Source organism: Clarias gariepinus, chromosome 1 (assembly GCF_024256425.1).
Source record: "Clarias gariepinus isolate MV-2021 ecotype Netherlands chromosome 1, CGAR_prim_01v2, whole genome shotgun sequence".
In the NCBI taxonomy this organism is placed as follows: domain Eukaryota; kingdom Metazoa; phylum Chordata; class Actinopteri; order Siluriformes; family Clariidae; genus Clarias; species Clarias gariepinus.
In genome coordinates, this window is record NC_071100.1 from 39,266,662 (window position 1) to 39,289,646 (window position 22,985).

A 22,985-nucleotide genomic window follows, 5' to 3' on the forward strand; every position below is an offset into this window, starting at 1 on the left:
TAATTTATTAGAATGTTCCAATTTTAAACTAACTGGAAAAATGCTAAAACATTTAGGCAATATTTCGACAATAAGCTCATTTTTACTTACAGGCTGGGCATCAGTATTTGTCTGGAAAACAGAGAAAAATTCATATTAAACATGTTTATTTAGTTATTAAGCAATAATTGAAAGTGCGGAGTGTATTGAAAAAGTATAAAGACAGACAGACAGACAGACAGACAGACAGACAGACAGACAGACAGACAGATAGATAGATAGTAACATTATAGCAGGCAATTCACAGATTATGCAACAAATAAGCAACCAAACAAGGACAAACCAAAAGCTCTCACCGTCCAAAGATCCCACGATAGTGCCTAGGAAAGTACAAAACAGACAGCCTGCATTAGACTTTAATTGTTGCATACTGCTATACACTTGTTATATACATTAATAATTATGTGCTATGTATTCCTATATAATGGCAAGGCATACCAAAGAGGCATGTTGTTATTTTTCTGATCAGGAATGTAAGTCCCATTGATTGAGAGTGGGTTAAGAAACAGAAATGAACCTGAGATGCAGGTGGTTGGGCTTGACCAACAGATGTATTGCTGTCTGGCTTGAATGGGTCAAAGTCCAAGTCCAGGAGAGATTCTGTGGTTTTCTCATTTGCCTAAAATAAGACGCATTTCGTAGTTATCTTCAGTATCGTGTGAGGCCAGCAACTACAGATACATATCTTCAACCCATGCTTATAAAATCAAAGATAATTTTTTTATATGTGTCCTAACCTGTGGTGAGGTGACACTAATCTCAGGAAAGCCTCCATCGAACAGGTTGATGATTTGCTCTTGGGCAATCTCCTTGCTTGGAGTGACTTTGGGAGGAGGAGGCTTTGGTGGTCCCATCTTGAGCTGATAATGACATGTTGTGCGCATATAATTATTTAGACCATCATCCCATGTCAAAACTAATACTGTATATGCATGTCAAAATGACAATAAACTACTCTAAGCTACAGGCTCACTTACATCTTCACTCTGTTACATGCAAAACAGAAAAAAAAACAAATATGGATCAGCAAAGATGCTTTTGTTTTGAAAGTTTACACTAAAAAAGCAACAAAGAGGCCGATTCTACAGTATCAGTCTCTTAAAGACGTGGAGAAGTTTTGGGAGAAATTATGTGCTTAAATGTTTTTTTTTTAACGATAAAAATATAATTTTTATCTTGTTCACTCAAAACTGACTAATAAAGTTTCACTAATTTTATGCAAAACTTCAACTAGTCATTGCAACATTTAACACTATTCTGATGGAATTTGGGTTAGATTCCAGGGCTGACCTGTGAGGGGGATTTGGGTCGAGGAGGGCCAGGTGAAGTAGGTCTCAGTGTGTGGTTGGGGCTGGCAGCAGGGCTGACTTCTGGACTCTCATCCTCGGGAGGTGTTGGGGTCCTAGCCAAGCGCAGTGGGCCTGAATCACTGAAAATTAAATTATATTTGGATGTAATATACTGTACACATACATATTATACAAAATGCTCACCTTCCTGAATACAACTCAAAATCTGTTTGCTATTGCAACCAAAGATACTGCTCTACTTTTATTTGAATAATCAAGTGTAGACACTCAACAAACCATCTAGAGTCCTGAACATGCACATCAACTAATTGCCAGTGTTGTGATATTGTTTAGCTGATTGGCTAGTTGATGTTCCTAAAATTACAAATTGAAACAGTCTATAGGTTGCACAGTCTGTAGAGTATTTACATTGAACTATCCAAAAATAGCGTCTCCAAAAAGTCTACCCAAAACTAAGCCACACACTACGTGTTTCCATTTGCAGCTTAAAGTGTATTGCTGAGGTGTTTTGCTTCTGCAGCACTACTATGTTGTATAGTACCACAGCCCCAGGGTGTTGATCCTAAATTACTCTCTATGGTACATCACATACCTTCTCTGACAGCTATAAGAGGAGGACAAATAGAACCAAAGCACATGAATATTACAAATTTGTTTCCAAACCATTAATAGGTAAGTTAATACAGTGGTACCCAAATGGGTGAAATTCTAATGTATTAATGACATTCTCAAAATGTAAAAATAATAACAATCAAGATAATAATTCATATTTAATGAAAATGGTATACAACAATCAGTATTTAGTATAAAATCCTCTATTTTCCGAAAACCGCTGGATCCCACCGGGTATAACATCAAAAAGATGTCTGCAGTACTCTGGGGACACCTTACCCAAGGCTTTTGTTGCCAAATACATTAAGTTTATACAACGAGTAGACATTTGCAGTGTTGACCCTTCTTTTTCAAGACCTCTGCTAGTCACCCTGGCATGCTGTCAATCGACACCTGAGCCAAATCCTGACTGATGGCAGCCCATTCTTGTTTAATCAATGCTTGAAGAATTCGTGGGTTTCTGTTTGACCACCCACCTCTGGGGTGTTTCCTGGCCATAGACCCAAAATTTCAATGTTCTGTTCCCCAAACCACTTAGTTATCACTTTTGCCTTATGGCAAGGTCATCATGCTGAAAAGGGTACCATTGGTTCATTACCATTCTCCTTGGATGGTTGGGAGAAGTTCCTCTCAGAGGATGTTTTTGTACATTTCTTTATTCATGGCTGTGTTCTTAGGCAAAATTCACAGTGACCCCACTTCCTTAGCTGAGAAACAACCCCACACATGAGTGGTCTCAGGATGCTTCACTGTTGGCATGACACATGACTGATGGTACTTTTACTTCAGTATTACCATAGTAACATCTGACAAAAAGATCTAAAAACACTGAAGCAACAGACTTGGTGAAAATAAAAATTTGTGTCATTCTTAAACTCCGTAAAAAGTGGTGAAATGTGTGTACCTCAGCAATCAGAATTTAAATGACAAATAAATTATAAAGACTCACCTGGGTGCTCCTTGGATGGTGAACATTTTATCTGAATGTTGCTCTGCAAGCTTGTTCATTACCTCATAAAGCTTGTGACAGAACTAGTATAGGAAAGAAGAAATAATATGGAAAAAACAGTTAAAATGTAAGTATTTCAAATGTTCAGCTTCTTGATAAAGTGCACAGAATAGTGTATACCATATAGTGTATAGTGGAGATGTGAAATATAAACTGCACCTAAAACATTAGTGCAATATATAAAGTCTTATTTTAATAGACATTTCCACCTGGCTTTTATAACAATACGTTCCAATTCGTCAGTCAGTAATTATGTGATTCGATGATTATATTATTATACTTCAGCCACAAAATGTGCTTGCTTTAGTCTGTACTCCTTTTCCTAATAATCAACTATATTCCTTTTAGTAATAATCAATTCGTAGGTACTGTTTTACTGATTATCAATAATAAATGCTACTTGTTTCATGCAAAGTGCTAACTTACCATACATTGTATATTAAATATTATAAAGGCTTTATGAGTATTTTTTTAACAGGCCAAAAACTTGAGCATCAGTACATTTCATCTTTCATTTGCATGCAGGGAGGAATTGAGACAGATGGAAAAGCAGATGGTTGGTGTAACACAGCAGTTGTCCTGCAGAAGGCAGCATCGAGGATGTCTGTCACTGCTGAGCAAAACAACCTTAAAATGGAGCAGCACCCAAAATGACTCAGTGAAGTACAGGCTACACATTAAAGCTGGTCTGCAAACTAAATTGACTTTAATTTAATTAAAATTCATTTTAATAAGCTTATAAGCTCTAGTCTCTTCATACTGTACTGTAGAGTGAAGAACATAGTAAAGACTGTGTATAGTATTGTCTCCCTTGATGTGGAGCTACCACACTTTTTGTGGGCATGTTTAAAATAAGTCTGATGAGAAAGTGAATGCCATCCAGTCTTTCCAGTCTGAGACATGCTAGTACTATGCACATCAATGAAGACCCTATGAGGTATTGGTTATGCAGTCAACTGATCAGTGCCATCATTATTACATCCTTATTAAGTTCTTCCTGTGTCTTCCAGATCAACTACTGTAAAAGCTTGATTGTGTTTCACAGCGATATCTATTGTAGGCTGAAAACTATCAATAAATGAAAGTATGGCCAAATACAGCATGGGTATAAACAAGAATATGACAAAAAGTCAACAAGTTATTGGTCAACATTTGACTATGAATGTATGTTGGTATTATGTCCTCACAACTATCAGGAAGGGTTTTTTTTTTTTTTTGCACAATGAAGACATATTTATATCAAAACTATAAAAATGTAAATTTTGAATAATAGGTGCATTATAATGTTCCTCATGTAAAAGGTTCCACAGGTAGAAGAAAAATGTTTTGTGTTGTTTTGCTCCTCTTTAAGACTGGGTGGTAAAAACACTCTTCTTCAAAAAATCCAATATTTGTTTCACTACTGCAACCAGATCTAAAAAGACCTATTAGTAGAAATAGTAATGCTGGCTTTTTTAAATGTGATACAATAATTTTTTTTTAATTATTTAAAAAATATGTCCCAATAAACAGGAAATAATAATTTTCTCTTTGTAATTCATTTCGCAACACTGATAGCGTTCTGAAATACAGAGAAGAAAGAATAGAGGTTTGGTAAAGAAAACCAAATGATTAATTCAGCGTGACAGATACAGAGGTGTCTGTTAAGGGATGGGAGGAGGTTCAGTCTGGTTCCCTGTTGGCTATGGCACTATTTATCCAGAGCACTGCATTACAGCTAAAAATACACCACACACTCATCAGATGCTTCATCACAACCTCTAGTGATAATATATGTAGTGTAGATGCTGCCAAATTACATGCGATTTACCCAATGAATATCTTACAAACACAGGGGTCTAAATATAAATCTACATTTATGGGTAGATTATGCATAACACTTGTTCTTGTTGTTTTCCATGATGATAACAAACCGTCCTGAGCAGATTGAGTAAGCCACCCTTACCTGAACCATTAAAAAATTTGGTCATATATCACTGTTTTTTTTTAGGCTACAAACATGTGTTGAAAAAGAGAATTCAGGGGGGACCATTTCTCCCAGATAAATATAGAGCAGAAAGGCAGCATTGTTAAAGAGTTAAATAGGCCATAACTGTCTCTGGTGAAAAAATCAAAGTCTACCCTGCAATTTAGAAAATGCACATGCCAGAACCCTGAAATTTTATGGATAATAATCAACTGCAGCTCTGCAAATCCAGCTGGGAGGAAGATGAGATTGAAAGGGCAATAATAGTCTTTGGCTCCAAGGAGAAATGCATGTTTTTTAGTGCATGAAAGCAATGATTGCCAGACATGTGTTACTTTTCTTTTAATGAATAGATTACCCATTTTCCGCATGCTTTAACGTCATCACTTAATTCATTCTTTTTGTGATGACTTCAACCAATCAGTTTGAATAGTCATATTATTGAAGGGCAAAACAGAAGGACTGGCTAAAACAGAATACCTGGATGAGAAATGTTAGGAACATTAATAACCATTAGCAGAAAGTGTTGGCAGTTAGTCTAAAGACTTCTGTTCCAAAGAGTCTAGAAATGTCCTACTGCTATCTTCATTAGCATAACTCTTACTATGAGTCATGCCATGCAACAGTGCAAAGAAGAGTCTGCTCATTATGAAGAAATGAGCATTGCGATGATCACAATACACCAGCATCTTTCACTTTGTGTTCTGTAATTTCAATTTAAAAACGTGTGACTTACAATTGAGATTTCCCTGTGAAATTTGGCTTCCAGGCTGCTGACACTCTTGAAGGTGTTCACATAAAAGCCCACTCGGCTGCAAAGACAGGAAGAGGACTTCATGAGAATACACAGAGGACTCGTGCTTCATGGTCCCATTCAGCCATGAAAATGCCAACATCTATGACTCATAGCACAGCATGAAGAGGCTGGATGTTCAAACGTACAAAAAAAAACCTCAAGTCTGATTAGCTGTGTGTTGCTCACAGAGGCAAATCCATTCCCCTTATATACTGACCCATCATCATTATCACATATACATACATATACTGTATAAATTTAAAAGAAAGCTCGGTGAGCAATAATTCTTACACTTTTTTGTTTTATACCTGGATATTTTTACTAGATAATGACTGACTGAGCAGAGCTCAGGGGACAAGTGAAAAAATTATGTAAGCACATTGCTATTCCTCTCGTAAACACCAAACAAGTCGTCTCTCTTAATGCTACACTCTCTTGAGCATTATTAGTATAATTTTTTTATGATATATTAATATATGTCAGCCCATAACATTCATAAGCTTGTCACATAGGATAAACACCAATTAGCCATAAAAACATTAACATTAAAGCCAAACCAGGTTTTGTGTTCCCGGGTGGCTCTGGGACTGGATGGTCTTTGGCTCCCCTGGGCATGAATGAGCCTTGGGTGCCCATGAGCCTGTCACTAGTTTACTAGTATATAACTGATAATGTGTTAATGTGTGGTGTTATTGTTGATCGGTGTAAAGCACTGTACAAAAGCCTTAGGCAAAGGAAAGAAATTCTATACAGCAAAAATGTTTGGAAAAAATTATTACAAACAGCAGTGAACAGCACTAAACTAAACAAAGTCAACATTAGGTGTGATGAACATTTGCCAAAAAAATTTTTTTTTTCATCTCAGCTACACTTTGTGCCAGAAACTGACACATTTACTTTTGCTGGTAAAAATAATAATTCATAATTAGACATTTTGACATAATTCATTACTGAGTTTTTTTCCTATAAAAAGTGGTCTATTACATAAGATGTAAGACCAAGCTCTCTGTCTAGAGAAGATTGTTTAACTTGCAAATACTTCCATATGCTCTGCAAAAAAAATCATGTATACCTCGGAAACATAATTACCATAATCATTAAAAAACACTTTCGCAGCCGAATTATATAAAGTCATTTAACCTGCAGAATATCATTATCAGAGTCTGAGCACATGAATACTGCAGTCCCTAATAAATCATTTCAATCAAGACTAAAGCCTTCAACACAGACCTACAAAATGTCCAGCAACACAATGTACTGCAATCCCATCATTTCTTACATGTTTTGCTTCTTTTTATTTCTAAACAGATCTATCCAAAAGATGACATAAAATTTATAAGCCCTGTTAAAAGAGAGAAGTATAATGCCTAAAGTCAGCAAATTCAGCTTATGATTTAAAGAGAAACGGTCGTTCTCCTGCTTTAGTTAATTAAAGACGAGCCTCAGCATCCTTTAGAAAATCTCAGGAACATACCTGTGTCCTGTTGTTGTGATGATGATGATGATGATGATGATGATAGTGACAGAAATATGATCAGCTACCATGCTACAGAGCTGCACAAATGGACACACTGGGCTACAGGGAAACGTCATCGTCAAAAGAATTCAATAGTATTGATAGGAGCTGTCAGAGTATTAGCCCTTCCCGGTTTGCCCAAAATGGGAATAACCTTGGGTGTCACTGAGTATCAAACTCTAAAACTGTGCAGTGCTTCCTGTCTTAACCAGTATGGGAATCACCCCAGATGCACTGAATAAAAGCTTCTGTTGTGTAATTTACATTTTTGGAATTGACAAATAATTTAAAAGAAAATAAGGGAATAAATTGTTGGCAGTGGTCTCTTCTGTGTATTTCATGTGTGTCTCCCTTTTCTTTTTCACTTTCTTTTATCTCTCTCTTTATCTGCAGAATGCTTTCAATGCACAGTTCTATCACTCTGCTACATGAATTACATTGTATTGTTCACAAAAAATATAATGAGAAAGGATTAAATTCCTGCTTAAATAGCAAGATTAATTATCTTCTCTGCAATTCCTGCTTGTTGCTTACTTGTATATGTAACATACAATTTTCCTTTGGGATTAATAAACTACTCTGTCTTTTTCCCTAACAAACATAGGTTTTATACTAGTCTTTTTTATTAAATACATAATAGCGCTGCATACCTTTATATTTTACCCAATTGTACTTTTCTTGCCTCTTTTGGGACTTAATAACTTTGACCTTATTTAGTTTTTAAATTAACTACTGTAGCATCAAGGATCATTATCCACCCCAAATGTACCTCGGGGGTCTGAAAACTGCTTATATTGTAAACGATTTCACACAACACAGAAAAAATAAATATGCCTATAAAATACAGTATACTTTCACAACATTATGAGTGATTTAAGGTTTATTCTGTAGCATTTTCGTGTGACTGATTTTACTAATTGCATTGCTTTAAACAGTTAGATGTGCACTTTTTTCCCCTGCTTCCTTCCTATCTCATATTAAGTGAAAGATCCTCCCAGTCAGAAACCTGCCTTTCTCACAAACTAGAATTGGGGGTTCCATGAGGTCCCATGATGATCCGCACGATGACATGAAACAATGTGACGTACAAACAAGCGATGGAACCACCACCAAGAAGATGCTGTCCATGTCACCCATATTTAAATCCACCACTGATCATGACACAGTGAGACACAGTGTTTGCTCTCTCTTGGTGTATTGTTTATTCATTTTTTCATGTTTCCCAGAGATCCAGTTCATAAGCCCAGGAACATTATTTTTATCTAGGACACCAGCGTTGTAAAGTACCATTATTCTCATAATATTTTATGCTGTACCTGGAACATGGTAATACCAAATAAGTTATTATTGTTGTTGTTGTTGTTGTTGTTGTTGTTGTTATTATTATTATTATTATTATTATTATTATTATTATTATTAAAATATCATTAGATATACTAGATATACCATAAAAAGTCAAGTTTAGATCAGAAACATAACATTTTTACAAAACAAAAGAGATTTCCTTTTCAATGTAGCACAGTTTCAGTGCTCTCATGAAAGATGACTCACCTATCCCACAGATTGGGCAGCTCATCCTGCAGATCCACATTCAGATCATCAAACACCTTCTGTGCCTTTTTCAAGTCTTCTTCTGCCTTTATGAAAACAGAGAACAGGAAATCAAGTTAATCTTTAGCATATCCGCGGGGACCAGTACAGTACAGTACAGCACATGCTACACAAAATCTATAAAATCTATAGAGTATAAAGCATGTCCTTCTGTACCTTAGCAACCTTTCTTTCACTCTTAACAGCGGAAGTCTGCAGGGTCTCGAAATGGTGCCTTGCACTGTCATAGTCGATTAACTTTCTGCTCCGCTTCGCTACACGCACCTAAAGAGGGACAAAATAATTATTATACGTTTGCTTTATAATAAAGTTGCCCTTTGATAAGTACCAGGGATAAGCTACTTTTAAACCCACCGCAGACTGTAACATGCACATATGGTTAAACTGACAGAGAAGTTAAAATTGTAGAATTGTACCTTGAGATCAGGGAACTGGGCCAAATATGTGTCCAGTGCTAAGATTGTGGAGTCAACCAGCTTTTCATGGAAGTCTTCCCATAATTCATCACAATTCTAGAAAAAAATATACAAAGTGTTGTAATTATCCAGTTCAAAGAGAAAAAAATATAACTGGCAAATCTCTGACATACAGTACATATACTGTACATATATATAAGAAACTGTGTAAATGCTAAAATATAATAAATGCATGTCATAGCAAAACATGATGCATTCTCATCTAACTACAGTTCCATATGTCATGCATAATGTAAAAACATTCAACTGACTTTGGTATAATGTTTAAGTAGAGAAAAAAAATACTTTTTTAGTCTGTTGACTGCGATTTGAGTTCAGATTCAGACTTCAGTTGTTCTTTTTTTAATAAGCCCCTGTTATCAACCACCAAAGAACATTTTATATTGTTTTTAAAATACCTAAAGGATTTTATTAAAACCCATTATTTAAAACATCATATTGTTACTATATTACATATTTAACATGGCCACAGAAGCTGATTTATCAATTTTGACAAAACCATGGAAGGAGGATTGCATTCTGCAAAATAATACAAAAATGACGATTATATGATCAAAACAAAAATTGACATATTTTGACAATAATTTGGCATTTGTGCCTTTTAACAAATATATGACTTAAATAAAACATGCAGAAAATATTCTCTAACAGTTTGTAATACTTTTTGCATCGTTTGCTGCCAGAATGGATTTATTTCAGGTTGCAGTAACACTCTTCATATATGTTCATAAAAAACATCGTCTTGGGATGCAACATCAACATTGCTCTGAAATTCATCGACATTGCTCTGAAATTCGAGGACATTTGGGTAAATGGAACAATCAGTGAAATGTGCTTAGTCATCATCTGAGATTCAGTACTCAAAAGGGACATTTCATTGACATTGATTCACTGCCAACATTTTGTTAAGTTTATAAAAAAAGGATCGATGGCATTGATTGAGTTTGTTTTTCCAGGGCCTTATCCTTGCAGTTACCTTTCGGGACGGAGCTTGTAATGTATTTAAACTACAAGCATTAAGCTGTCACCTGAACATCTTTTAATGCTGATTTTAGAGTAGGTAAGCAAGCAAGAAACGTTTGTGTTATATTACATTACATTACATGTTGTCTCTGTTTAGACACTTATGACAGCTGATTGAAATTGTAGGCTATAATCCATGCTATTAAAATCCCTCTGTGGGGTTGTACTGGACCCACTGCTGTGAACAACGGGTTTAATTGCTTTAAATAATTTGCATGTGTTTGTACTACACTACGGTATCAGGTACGTTTCGGTGAGTGGACGTTCGTTTCTTTAGAACAGATGACAATAAAACTATGGTTAATGAAGACAGTGCAATATAACCAGTCTCAGACTGACCCAAAATGAAGGGTTCCTTTAGTCATCCTTGCTGTAAACAGGCACTATCTAAGCTATAGCTGACTGAATTGGTGCTGATTTAAAGCCAGTGTACAATGCATATTTTCTTATCGATGAATTGAAACAGCTAAAATGACACTCACCTTTCCGATAGACATCACATCGTCCTTCCCGTGCCACTCAGGCTCGTACACTTCGTGAAGAGATTCTGTCAGGCTCATAGAGGCCTGCTGCATTCCTGCAGTTTTACCAAAGAGCAATCTAAGCTAAGCACCCCTATTCATCATTTTAGCAGCATCATTTACAGAAGGCTGTTGTGTGTGTGTGCGAGTGTGTATTAGGATGAGTCACCTTTCACAGCTGCTATGTACGCCTTCATCTCCCTCTGTAGCCTTGCACCCTCAGACTGGAGAGACAAAACAAAACAAGGCTCTGAGCATAAAAAAAGCACAAAGCAGTATCTGACCATAATTGGCCTAAACGCTGTGAGCCATAATCGCAGAGCATGCCATAGATCATATCTGTCACTTTTTAACCAGTAAACACTTGTGTAAACCACATCTGCAGATTTAATAACATTAATGAGTGGCACAAAACAAGGCAAGAATTTTATCTACAAATACAAACAAGGTTGAATAATGGGGTATGGCTGGTTGGTGCTTTACTATGCCATACCGTATTTCACCAGGATTAATATTTAGCCTTGTACTGGCTGGTATGTAGGGCCCGTTTTATTGCTGGAGGTGAAATCCTTTTGCAACAATGTGAGCGGCAGACACTAATTCAGCAGCCTCGCTATTTCATTTCCATCTGGATTTTATACAGGAGGAGGCAGTGAAAGGGTTTGCAGTACAGACAGACAGTCACGTAGAGGAGAGGAGAGGAGAGGAGAGGAGGTCTAGCTGGCTGATATATAAAACAGTCTAATCGGGATTAGTAAGGACAGGTGGAAAGGCAGGATTAGACTGTAGCTTTTCCTCACCATTGGCATGTTTTACCAGTAAAGCACATGTCCCTGTTAAATTCTAGTATAAGTCACCCCCACAAAATGTATGTACAGTAAGTGGCATTGTGGCGTACTGATTAGTACTGTCGCCTTGCACCTCCATGATCGAGGGTTCGATTCCTGCCTCATGTAAACGTGCGTGTGCCCTGTGATAGATTGCCACCCTGTCCAGGGTGTACTGTCTCCTAATATAGGCTTCACCCCCATGTGACCCTGTATACAGGGTAAAGCGGTATAGACAATGATTAAGTGAGAATGTATACATACTTTTAGTGGAAAACTATAATTGTTAATGTCTGTGACTATCCAGTATCATCTTCTATACATACAGTATAATAAAACTCTAAAGTTGGCATGTCTGTACATTGAGGATATTTGCGGAAAAATACTTTCGGGGGACGTAAGATGAGTACAGCAACTCAAACATAAAAAATAAATGATTCACAAGCACCCTGATTATTTTATGCAATCATAATGCGGATTATTATTCGATTCTGAAATCTCACCTCTTGTCTCTTGAAGTTCTGAACACACTGATCAAACTCCTCATCTTTTGTCTCATCAGCCTTCCCCAACTTCTGCAAGACCTATAAAAAGGAAGAGAAACACAACAATAACCACTGTACAGAACACAATTTTATATTATGTAGATCAAACAGTACAATGAACTTTTAAACGAAAGGCCGCCATGTCTGTTATCTCTAATAAACCTGGTGTATGGGCAGGTGACGTTATCAGCATAAAAAAAATTAACGTATATACGTTAATATATACGTATACTTTGGATTATTATTATTAATAATGTACAGTACCCCGACTGACAGTGGCTTGAAAATGTGTATAGAACAGATAAAATGCCATGTGAAGAAAAAAAAAGCAGAGTCTATCTTCAGCACTTAAAATGTCTTACATGTTTAAATGAACTGCATGAAACTACATTATGATTAAAAAATCTTTTTTTTTATAAAGTGCATTTATTTATGTGTAGTTTAGTATCCGGGCTATGTGATATGTGCTGAGTTTTTTAACGTTCTGTGCCTTTGTGGGTTTCCTCAGGGTTTTTCAGTTTCCTCCTGAAACATGGCTATGCTTATTTGCCTCTGGTCTAAATGAGGGTGTGAACGGTTCCCTGCAACAGACTGACAACCCAGCCAGGCTGTACTGCCACCCAGGAATAAGCTCCTGATCAACTGCATCCCTGACCCAGTTTTTAGTACCATAACATTTCACATCCCATGTACAGTTGGAAAGAATGTTTAAAATGCCCATCAGCCTTGATGCAGTTAAAAGTATTAATTTTTTCTCGGGTTTTGTCCCTCTTATCCAAATGGTCACCACATCAGATAATTTGATTTCCACGATCTGGCACAGGTTTTACTCTAGATGCTCTTCCTGTCGCAACCCTCCCATTTTTTAAGCAGGCTTGGAACCATGCAGTGGCATGGCCTAGGGCTAACGTCCGTCCAGTGGCGCAGTGGAGGGCATTCAACCCCTGACGCTCAGATCAGCAACCCATTTCTGCCTAAGCCACCACTGCCTCAGAGTATTATTATGGTTATGAAGTCTATATTCAGGATAATTATAAAAATTACCTCCCTTAAACAGAGACACCAGGAATCTTTGGCTCCAATACAATTTGGTGATTCCTCTGCTTAAACACAGATGATTCCACTAATCTGTTAATTACCAGGTTCAGTGCATGTGTTTGTTTAGCTGTTGGTGAACTACAGTACAAACTGTGCTGGACACTAGCCCTCCAGGACTGGAGTTGAAAATTATTGCCTTACATTGTACTGATTTTTGCAGTGCTAGACTGAGAAGCTTTTATGCATACTCAAAATAGCTCCAGGTAAAATCTGGTTGCTGTAGCCTGTAGTCCCTGAACACACAGTATCATCTTTAGATGGCATTTTGTCATCATGATGGTATCTCTTTTTCAAACTGTTGTCTTTCACTTAAATATGGTTCTTTAATGTTCAGCAGAAGTCAAACAGCAAGATGCAAAACGCATGAGCCGAAAGAGAATGTGCACAAATAAAGCACACTAAATTTACCATAGCAGCTCTATGGTAACCTCTTCATGCTATCCGAATCAATAAAACTCTCACTGAATTAACAAAAGGAAAGAATTCCAGACGAAGACTGATGACATGCCAGGAGCAAGACAACTGCTACCATTTTCAGGGTAGGCTTCAGATCACAATGGTATCCAAGGCTCCACTGCTCACAAGCTATTCATTAAAAATAGACAGTACCTGCTTAATATGCATATAAAAGCCTTGTGTTCAGTATATCTTTCTATACAATCTAATTCTCTGTATTTTAAACATTTAAGGCACATCTATGAGCCTCACACAGCACCAGTGTGAAAACTCTCACCTCTTTATACCACTCTCACACTGGCGTTCTTACAGTCCCAAAGCGTCTGCTTAAATAAACGCAAGCCGCATAACCAGAGAAAATAACTCTCAGATTGATGTTCTGCTGTCACATTGAGGGATTATCATTTCTATCATCCTTACTAAATGCCCAGCACAACATTAACATGCATCATTATGCATGAGTCTTCTCCCAGCTGTGTACAGAAGGGAATCTGTTTGAAGAACGATGTCGTGACACAGAGCTACACAGTGGGCCACCAGGGAAAACCCATACATACACACATGCACCCATATTCACACACACACACAGGATTACTACAGCTAGATCTCCAACATAATCATGATAGCCCATGTTGTGTGTATGTGCTTCCCTGAACCATGCTATCAGGTATGTCTGTCTGCTGATGAAGCCTACTGACAAACAGATTAGTAATTATCAGGGCAGATTAAAATTAAATCCCAAGATGATTATTTGAACAAAAATGTTTTATGAAAACATCACACTTTCTTAAATGTGGAAATACAACATGGTCGAAAAATCTGAGACCACACTGTAAAATGTGAAGAACGTTTTTAAATTGTAAAGTAATGCAAATGTTCACAATGTTATCATGGACATTTAATATTTAAGCATTTGCCTTATCCCTATTTAGTCCCTATTTAAGTGCAAGCAAATTTGCAATAATGACCATCTCTTCCATTGAAGTATTGAACAAGACTCTCTTATAGATTTGATCCTAAAATAAATAAGGATTCAGACAAACCTACGGAGTCCGTGCTATATATACTTGGACGAGAAGGCCTGGCTCGCAGTCTCCGCTCTAATTCATCCCAAAGGTGTTCTATCGAGTTGAGGTCAGGACTCTGTGCAGGCCAGTCACGGTCTTCACTGAAACTCGTTCATCCATGTCTTTATAGACCTTGCACAGTCATGTTGGAACTGGTGTGGGGTTGTTTTTCAGGAGTTGGGCTCAGCCCCTTACTTCCAGTGAAAGCTACTCTTAATGCTTCAGCACACCAAGAAGTCCATTTGGTCCATTTTGAACAATTGCATGCTCCCAACTTTTGGGGATTGACACCAGTGCACAAAATAAGGCCCATAAAGACATGGATAAGTGAGTTTGGTGTGGAAAAACTTGACCGAGTCCTGACCTCAACCAGATAGAACACCAAAATATGAAGAAAAAATATGAAGAAAAAAGGGGTGACTCAAGATTTTTTCACACTCTGTCGAATCATTAAACATTCTGTTTTCGTTAACTTTATGCAAGCCTTGTCAGCTCAAGAGAGGATGAAGTAAATGACAAATCTATAAATGTCTGGCAAAACGATCCACTTACAGTTTCAGTCTGCTCCAATGATCTGCCTTGAGTTAAATAATTTACATAGATGCACGTGAGAGTGCAGACTGCAACTGAGGATCTGCTACAAAAGCTGAACTGGTTTGACTCTTTAAAAGCTTTAATAACTGTATTAGATTGTTTTCTTGTTTTCATACATTTCTTGGCTTTGCTTCAGTGGTTATTGAAATACTCAGTTCAGTCCCCTGAAATACTTGCTGGACCTGTATCCAGCCCACTGTGCAACAGTTGAATTGTCTTGTTAACAAGACATTGCTATTCCTCTTCCATCCAAAGAAATTAGAAACAAATCCTTAAAACAAAAAGCAAAATGATGCATATAAAAATGTCTCGAATTCCACCAGGAAGGAAAGTGAAGCAATGCACTGCGGCTTTTCTCTTGGCACAGATGCACTAACCTTACTCCCAACTGGCTGCAGACACCATGCAGGCACAGCCAGCCTATAAAATATTAAGAGCACTTGAGCCCCAAGAGCAAACCATAACAACTGCAGAGTCCTACTTCTTCTGCAACTTCGATTCTTTTAATAGTGTTTGTTCTAAATGTGCAGTATTAGCATCTGATCAATTTACTGGGAGAATTAAAAAAAAGGCCATTATTTGCTCTTATCACAGAAATTACAGCCAGTCATGTAATGAAGTGTTAATTATACTGCACATATTGTTGTGTTCAGCCAGAGGCCTGCATACGCCAACGGTCCTAACAGTGTGCAATGGCTTAGCCTGCTTTCAGAAATCTCAACTATAAATAGAGAGATATTTCCAGCATTTAGATAATGTGTATTCCAAAGATCTAATTTGCTATGCAATAGCGTTTTACATTATTCCATGCCAGTTAAAATGCTTGTGCACAGTAATCATCTAACATCTGATAAATAATGAGTGTTTACCTTGATAATCTGTAACCAGTTGGGGTTGAATAGGAACGAGAAAGAGCTTTCACCACTTATCATATTATCTGTACTGACTGTGCATCTCATATTCCACCAGGGTGAACTGTACGCCTACACGTCAATGTGTTTGCCTGCATGTAGTTGTTTTATAGCTACCATGGGAACCCAGAAAATGTTGAAGGTGGTCTAATACCTGCATTTCACTTGGTAATGTTATATTATGTCCTATAAAAGTCATCGGACCATTTGTCCAACAAATCAAGCTGTATGAGCTGTGCTTTTCTACAGCACAGGACACCCACATTGAGATTTTCACTTCCTGTCTCACTGGATATAAAAAGAAGAGCAATCCTCTTACAGTAACGCTTCATGGATGGTGAAGCCCAGGTTGCCTGTAGGCTTCAAAGATTGTATTTCAAATTAACTTCCACTGCAAGTGTGCTGAGATTTATAAGCTACAACTGAAAGAAAAACTCAGCAACAACATTAGGGGATTTCTGGCAACAACAAAATATAAATCAGCCTGTTATATGTGACCTTTAAAAGATGACTAGGATATATTAAGCTGAATTTCTTGCTTGAATTATGAAACATAATCTGCAATATAGACTTGAAAGACAGAGTGAAGCGTTTTACAGTAAGTGTGATAGCCAGCCTTTGTCTTTTCTTCTACAAACAGGATAGACTTAACCTGTTATTTGTCTTGTTTTGTCATGTGACTTTTAACCAAATGGTAAGGCCAATAGCGTAATTAGCACTATGCATGCTCAAATCAAATAAACCATTTTTTCCCAGACTGCATTGTGCTGTTATGTAATTGCAATTATACAACAGTTAGTACAGAGTAATCAGATGGGATGAGAGGCTTTCCTCTCAAGTGTTGATAATGGACAGTAACAGCACTGAGATGGTTAACTATATGTATCAATCCCCGTCACAATCTACAATTGGTATTCTGAATCGTTCATTACACTAACTGGCGATCACTCCACGGTACTGGAAAGAGTGGAGAGCAACTGCCTGCCAAAACACTTATTCATAACTAGTGATGGAAGCACTTTTAGCAAAAATACACATCTGAAACAACACTTTGTCTAGTTAATAACTAATTCTAACTTATTGCTACACAATCCCTGTAACCCCTAATCAAGGGCACCACTTGGGGTGTTTAAGTGATCGTGCACGCTACTGCACTAGCTTTCCATTTAACACTATTTGAGACTTAACCCCAAAACCTGGATGTTAACGTGACTGATATTCTAAAGCTGAAAAAGTGAAAATATAAAGAGAAACTTATAAGATTTACAGGACTGTCCACCACCTCCTGTCTTACTCTCCTTACTTTTGGCTACATACTGTAGTTCCGATAAACTACTTTCACCCCTGGTAAATTACACTACCTGTCGGTCGCTAACCATTTGTCACTAGTTCTGCCAGGTGCTTTATTTGTTGAAACAGCAAAATAAATAGTTAAATAAAAAAATCGTAATATGTTGATAATAAATGTTTGTGGAACTGGATCACGTCCAAGGCCATGCTGTTGTGCTGAATATCAGCACAGCTGTGATGCCTTGGGCACTCCCTCTCGTGTGATAATGCTTAATGATACAGTTAATTCCAGTCCAGGAATTTGATTGGTAAAGCTGTGTTTCAGGAGTGGTTATACTTAGTATAACTGCACCAAGGCATTTTATTGTGGATATTATTCTGCTCTCCAATAGGCTATAAAGTGAGTGTGGCTGAATGGCCATAGAGCTGCATGATTTGATAATAAATAAATAAATAAATAAATAAATAAATAAATAAATAAAACTTTTACATTTTAAACTGTGATATTTAACTATTAAACATACCATTTTGTATTTAAACATATTCATAAAGGCTAACACCAAAGAACTTGGCAAATGATCTCATTAAGAAGATGCTTGTCAACATTTATTAATTAACTCAAAATTATTTTAAAAACGTTTTTTATAATTTAAACAAATATTTAAATTATTGACATTAATATTCCCATAAATACATAAATTCCCAGCTATATATATATATATATATATATTATCAGTAATATAGTAAATAACATAATACGTAATAATATAAACAGCGATTAAATAATTGCATAGGTTCTTTTTGCAATTTTTATTTTAATGTGATTAATTGTGTAGCTGTCACGAATCCACTCTCTGCGACTTCCTCCGATCACCACCAGAGGGAGCCATCGCCGGAGTACTAGTCTCTTTAGGACTCCATTACCCACAACCCTGTGCCTGGGGCTGATCACCAGCCCAGGTGTCAACAATTACCCACAGACTTTAAATTGCATGCTCACGCTCACCACCTCGCGAAGTCTTGTTTTGCTGCTGCTGACATTTCTGAGCGTTTATCCCTGCTTTCATCTCTTGTTGCCAACTGGATTGTTTTTGTACTCTGTCTGCCTGCCGCCTGCCTTTTGACCCACGCTTCTGTTTATTGATTTGCACTATTGGACCGCCGCCTGCCACGACCCTCTTGCCTGGACTTTGATTCTGATTCTGGTTTGTCTACACTGTTCTTATTGCCCCGGTTTGACCCTGATTTGTTTACGTGTTTGCTTTCAATAAAGTTGCATGTGGATCCCATTCACGTCAACTCTGCGTCACAGAAGACTTCGCCGTCAACTGATCCAGCAACTATGTATCAGCTCACCACGGAACTGTTTGCCCAAGCGTCTGTGCTGGCGGCCCACCAGCAACAACTCAACCGCCTCAGTACCCTCACCGAGGAACTAGTGAAGACGCTGCAAGCGCTCCGTACTCCGTCCACTGAGTCATCCGTCTCTCTGCTCAAGCCCGCTGGTGGACCGAGAGGAGGGGAGGACCAGGGGGTGGTTAGTGATCAGAGTACCCCTCCACTCATCATTGACGGCGAGGAGGCCTACCGGGTCCACGAAATCCTGGATTCACGTCGCCGGGCCCGAGGTCTTCAGTATCTGGTCGACTGGGAGGGGTATGGACCGGAGGAACGCTCATGGGTGAATGCAGAGGACATCCTTGACCCCAGTCTGGTAAATGAATTCCATCACTCCCATCCGAACCGGCCTGCCCCGAGACCTCGTGGGAGGCCTCGGCGTCGTTTGCCTCCTCGCGTCAGGAGCCGCTCGCAGGGGGGGGGCTCTGTCACGAATCCACTCTCTGCGACTCCCTCCGATCACCAGCAGAGGGAGCCATTGCCGGAGTACTAGTCTCTTTAGGACTCCATTACCCACAATCCTGGGGCTGATCACCAGCCCAGGTGTCAACAATTACCCACAGACTTTAAATTGCATGCTCACGCTCACCACCTCGCGAAGTCTTGTTTTGCTGCTGCTGACATTTCTGAGCGTTTATCCCTGCTTTCATCTCTTGTTGCCAACTGGATTGTTTTTGTACTGCCTGCCGCCTGCCTTTTGACCCACGCTTCTGTTTATTGGATTTGCACTATTGGACCGCCGCCTGCCACGACCCTCTTGCCTGGACTTTGATTCTGATTCTGGTTTGTCTACACTGTTCTTATTGCCCCGGTTTGACCCTGATTTGTTTGTTTACGTGTTTGCTTTCAATAAAGTTGCATATGGATCACGTTCACGTCGACTCTGCGTCACAGTAGCAATAATTTAGTTAGTATTTTTTTGCACAGCTAACCACTAATCTTTTAATATTTAATAATCTTTTTTAAAAGTGATCCTTTTCAGGGTGGATCCAGAGCCTTGCATGTACAGAAATAAAATGCAAAGCAATGTATTTTCACTTACATTCTCTGAGATAATCTGCCATAACATATTTTAACAAGTTAACATCTAGCACTAGTTTAATAAGTTTGATATGCAATAAAAAGGTTTGTCCCTCTTTTTTTAATACCATATTAAGCATTGCCTACTTGCAAGCACAATAGGTTTTTGCCAATAAGAGAAACAGTTTCCTCAGCACAGTGAGTAACCATTGCTCAATATGTTGTTGTTTTTTTTTTGTTTTGTTTTTTTTAAAGAAGTAAAATTATTTAATACATATCAATCTTAAACTGTATTGCTATCATTTATAAATTGGCTTTAGAAAAATATATTAAGACAGAATGTCTCATACAGTCCTTCTGCTATTGAAAATTGTGTACACAGTACTTATGCCAGTAGTCTGATATTCTTCGTATTGAATGAGCTACAAATGACTTGTATGCAAGCTTTTTTGTGTGAGACTGAGTCGCTAGTCTGGAAACACTAGGCCTGAGAAGGGAATACACCCAGGATAGGATGACATGTTCATTCAGACTTAGGGCCAATTATCACAGCCAATCAACCTACTGGCATATTTTTGGAAGCTGAAAGGAAATCTGAGAACCTGGAAGAAACCCACATGAAAATCCAAAACTCCACACAGGACCAAAGAGTAACCCAAACCTTAGACTTTGAAGCTATAAGGTAGCAGTGCTACCCAGTGCATTTCGGTTCCAGGAAAATATGCATATACAGTAGTAATAATAAAGAAGAATTGTCAAATGGACCAATGTGAGTTGGGAGGGCATGAGTTAAATTTTGATTTAATAAAAAAACAAGAGAAAATATTTTGATCAAATCTTGCAGCTCTACTGTAAATTTATGCCATACTCTGCCACAGCCACACTCACCTTATAGCCTGTTACTATTTGGTTAGCTAGCTCATATTGATTTGTACGTTTAGATACATGCATAAAATTCTTTCTCGTTTCATAAACATTTTCCATGTTCCTCGATGAGTTCGTTAGTAGTAACCATTTTGAACTAAAAAGTGAACATTTATGGTACAGGGTGTGATTAACATAAGAAAGTACAATAAAACGTCTTGGTTCAAAACATACTGGGATAGGCCAATGGCTAACGGGTATCTGAGTGGTTAACTACTAATTGGAACTACTAATCCAGGTTCAAACCCCTGCAAATTTGCCTCTGTTGGGCCCTTGAGCAAGGCTCTTACCCCAAAACTGCTCAGATGTATAATGAAGTAAAAATGTTGTGTGATGATTTCATACGCAGCAATTATTTGCCATCCATGTTGGTCCCATAGCTACAAGGTAAAACCAAAGTGGCAGGTAATGTAGCTTTGACCCTAATATCAGATATCTAGATTCACGACTGACACACAGCGATAAAATTGGAATTGGAATTCCAAATTGGAATTGAGTGTGATACACCTTAACAACCAGTGATAAAAACATACTAAACAGTACCATGTAAATGATGACAAGATATGCAAAAAAAATGTGTGCAACTGATAAAAAAAAAACATTAGTCACTATACATTAATGCCATTATAAAATCAATAAAGAACAGCCTGTGCAAAGACTGGAAGAACCAGCCTCTTAACATCTGGAATGATCTTGTTTACGATTCTGTAGCTTTTGTCAAATGGAAGCAGAATGTATGTTGTGCTGGGTGGGAGGACATTTCCAAGCTATTTTATGAATGTATTTGATGTGCAGGGATACACTTTGGGTTACATCATGTCCATGGTTAATGTCAATTCGAGCTGGATCCAATACTTCTCAAAAATAAGGATTTCTTTTTTATTTAAATCTCCTTTCTCCTTTAGCAACAACGGGTTAATTTTATGCATGCCTTATACTGCCCTCCCCCGCATAAGGAGAGAGGGATCCCCTCATCTTCCCTCCTCCCCCTCTCTGACCTTGCAGGAAAACACACACACACACACACACACACACACACACCGCACAAACCATTTCTGTTAAACACTGAACGACAAATTTTGCGGTTCGTCTAACTAGTCGTGACACGTTACAACATGCCTCGCTGTAGCACAGTCACAACGTGTGTGTGTGTGTGTGTGTGTGTGAGTGTGTATGAGCAGGTGTTGCAGAGCGGATGTACTGTAGCGCGCGACTGTAGGGAGCGCGCAGTCATTTGAGATTCAGCCCGTGCGCGTGAGGCTGCTCTTAAAACCGAGGTCAGCCGGATTTCCTCGCGCGAGCTCGCTTACAGTAAACGGATCTTTCAATTGATTAAAACAGTTCAGTGTGCAAACGCTTTAATAATGTCAGAGTAACGAAATGCCCCTGCAAATCAAAATCCAGAAATACTGCATGAGACTGTACGGAGACGTGAGGAGACGATTTACGCGAATAATTTGTTATTTTTATAAGCAGAAAGGGGGAAAAAAGAAAAAAATGCAATGTACAGCTAAAGTGATATTAAGGTAAACAAGCTGCTGTTTCATTTGCTCCGCCTTTTAGGCTCTCTGAGCAGCAATTCAGACGTAGAAAAGACACGCGCACAAAAACAGATTTATTATTATGTGCTGACAATACGTTTATGTATAAGCAGATTAAATGCGGCGTCTTACCTTCTCCTGAGCACGGCTAATCCTCTTCTGGACGTTTTTGGCGAAAACGCCTGTCTTTATCTCTGCCATGGCTGCTCGAGGACTGAAGCGGTGGGAGCGTTTCAGCACCTACACGGAGAGGACAGCGGAGGGGGAGGGGGAGGGGCTCTTAAAGCCACACACCACACCCCAACCCCCGCACTACTATCACCAGCAGCAGCAGCAGCAGCAGCACACTCCACCTGAACACCTGCACCTACACTCACACCAGTTACATTCAACAATTCCGATGTTGGTATTAATGTCTCAATCAGAAAAGCTAAT

The 22,985-nt window shown here is 38.2% G+C and overlaps 1 protein-coding gene across 2 annotated transcripts in view; it reads right to left on the bottom strand.

Annotated features, from left to right (window-relative positions):
- The window catches only part of amph (amphiphysin), a 40,108-nt gene extending 17,327 nt beyond the window's left edge, over positions 1 to 22,781 (bottom strand). For both annotated transcript variants that reach the window (XM_053500669.1, XM_053500660.1), the window contains exons 1-14: positions 22,683 to 22,781; positions 12,210 to 12,290; positions 11,049 to 11,103; positions 10,841 to 10,935; positions 9,276 to 9,371; positions 9,016 to 9,123; positions 8,800 to 8,885; positions 5,673 to 5,748; positions 2,911 to 2,993; positions 1,330 to 1,468; positions 777 to 899; positions 557 to 658; positions 336 to 359; positions 91 to 111 (exon numbers count right to left, since the gene is read on the bottom strand). In XM_053500669.1, the coding sequence (XP_053356644.1) occupies positions 91 to 111; positions 336 to 359; positions 557 to 658; positions 777 to 899; positions 1,330 to 1,468; positions 2,911 to 2,993; positions 5,673 to 5,748; positions 8,800 to 8,885; positions 9,016 to 9,123; positions 9,276 to 9,371; positions 10,841 to 10,935; positions 11,049 to 11,103; positions 12,210 to 12,290; positions 22,683 to 22,751 (1,158 nt within the window). In that variant the 5' untranslated portion in view covers positions 22,752 to 22,781. The remainder of the gene's footprint in view (positions 1 to 90; positions 112 to 335; positions 360 to 556; positions 659 to 776; positions 900 to 1,329; positions 1,469 to 2,910; positions 2,994 to 5,672; positions 5,749 to 8,799; positions 8,886 to 9,015; positions 9,124 to 9,275; positions 9,372 to 10,840; positions 10,936 to 11,048; positions 11,104 to 12,209; positions 12,291 to 22,682) is intronic.
- Positions 22,782 to 22,985: the final 204 nt, after the last annotated feature.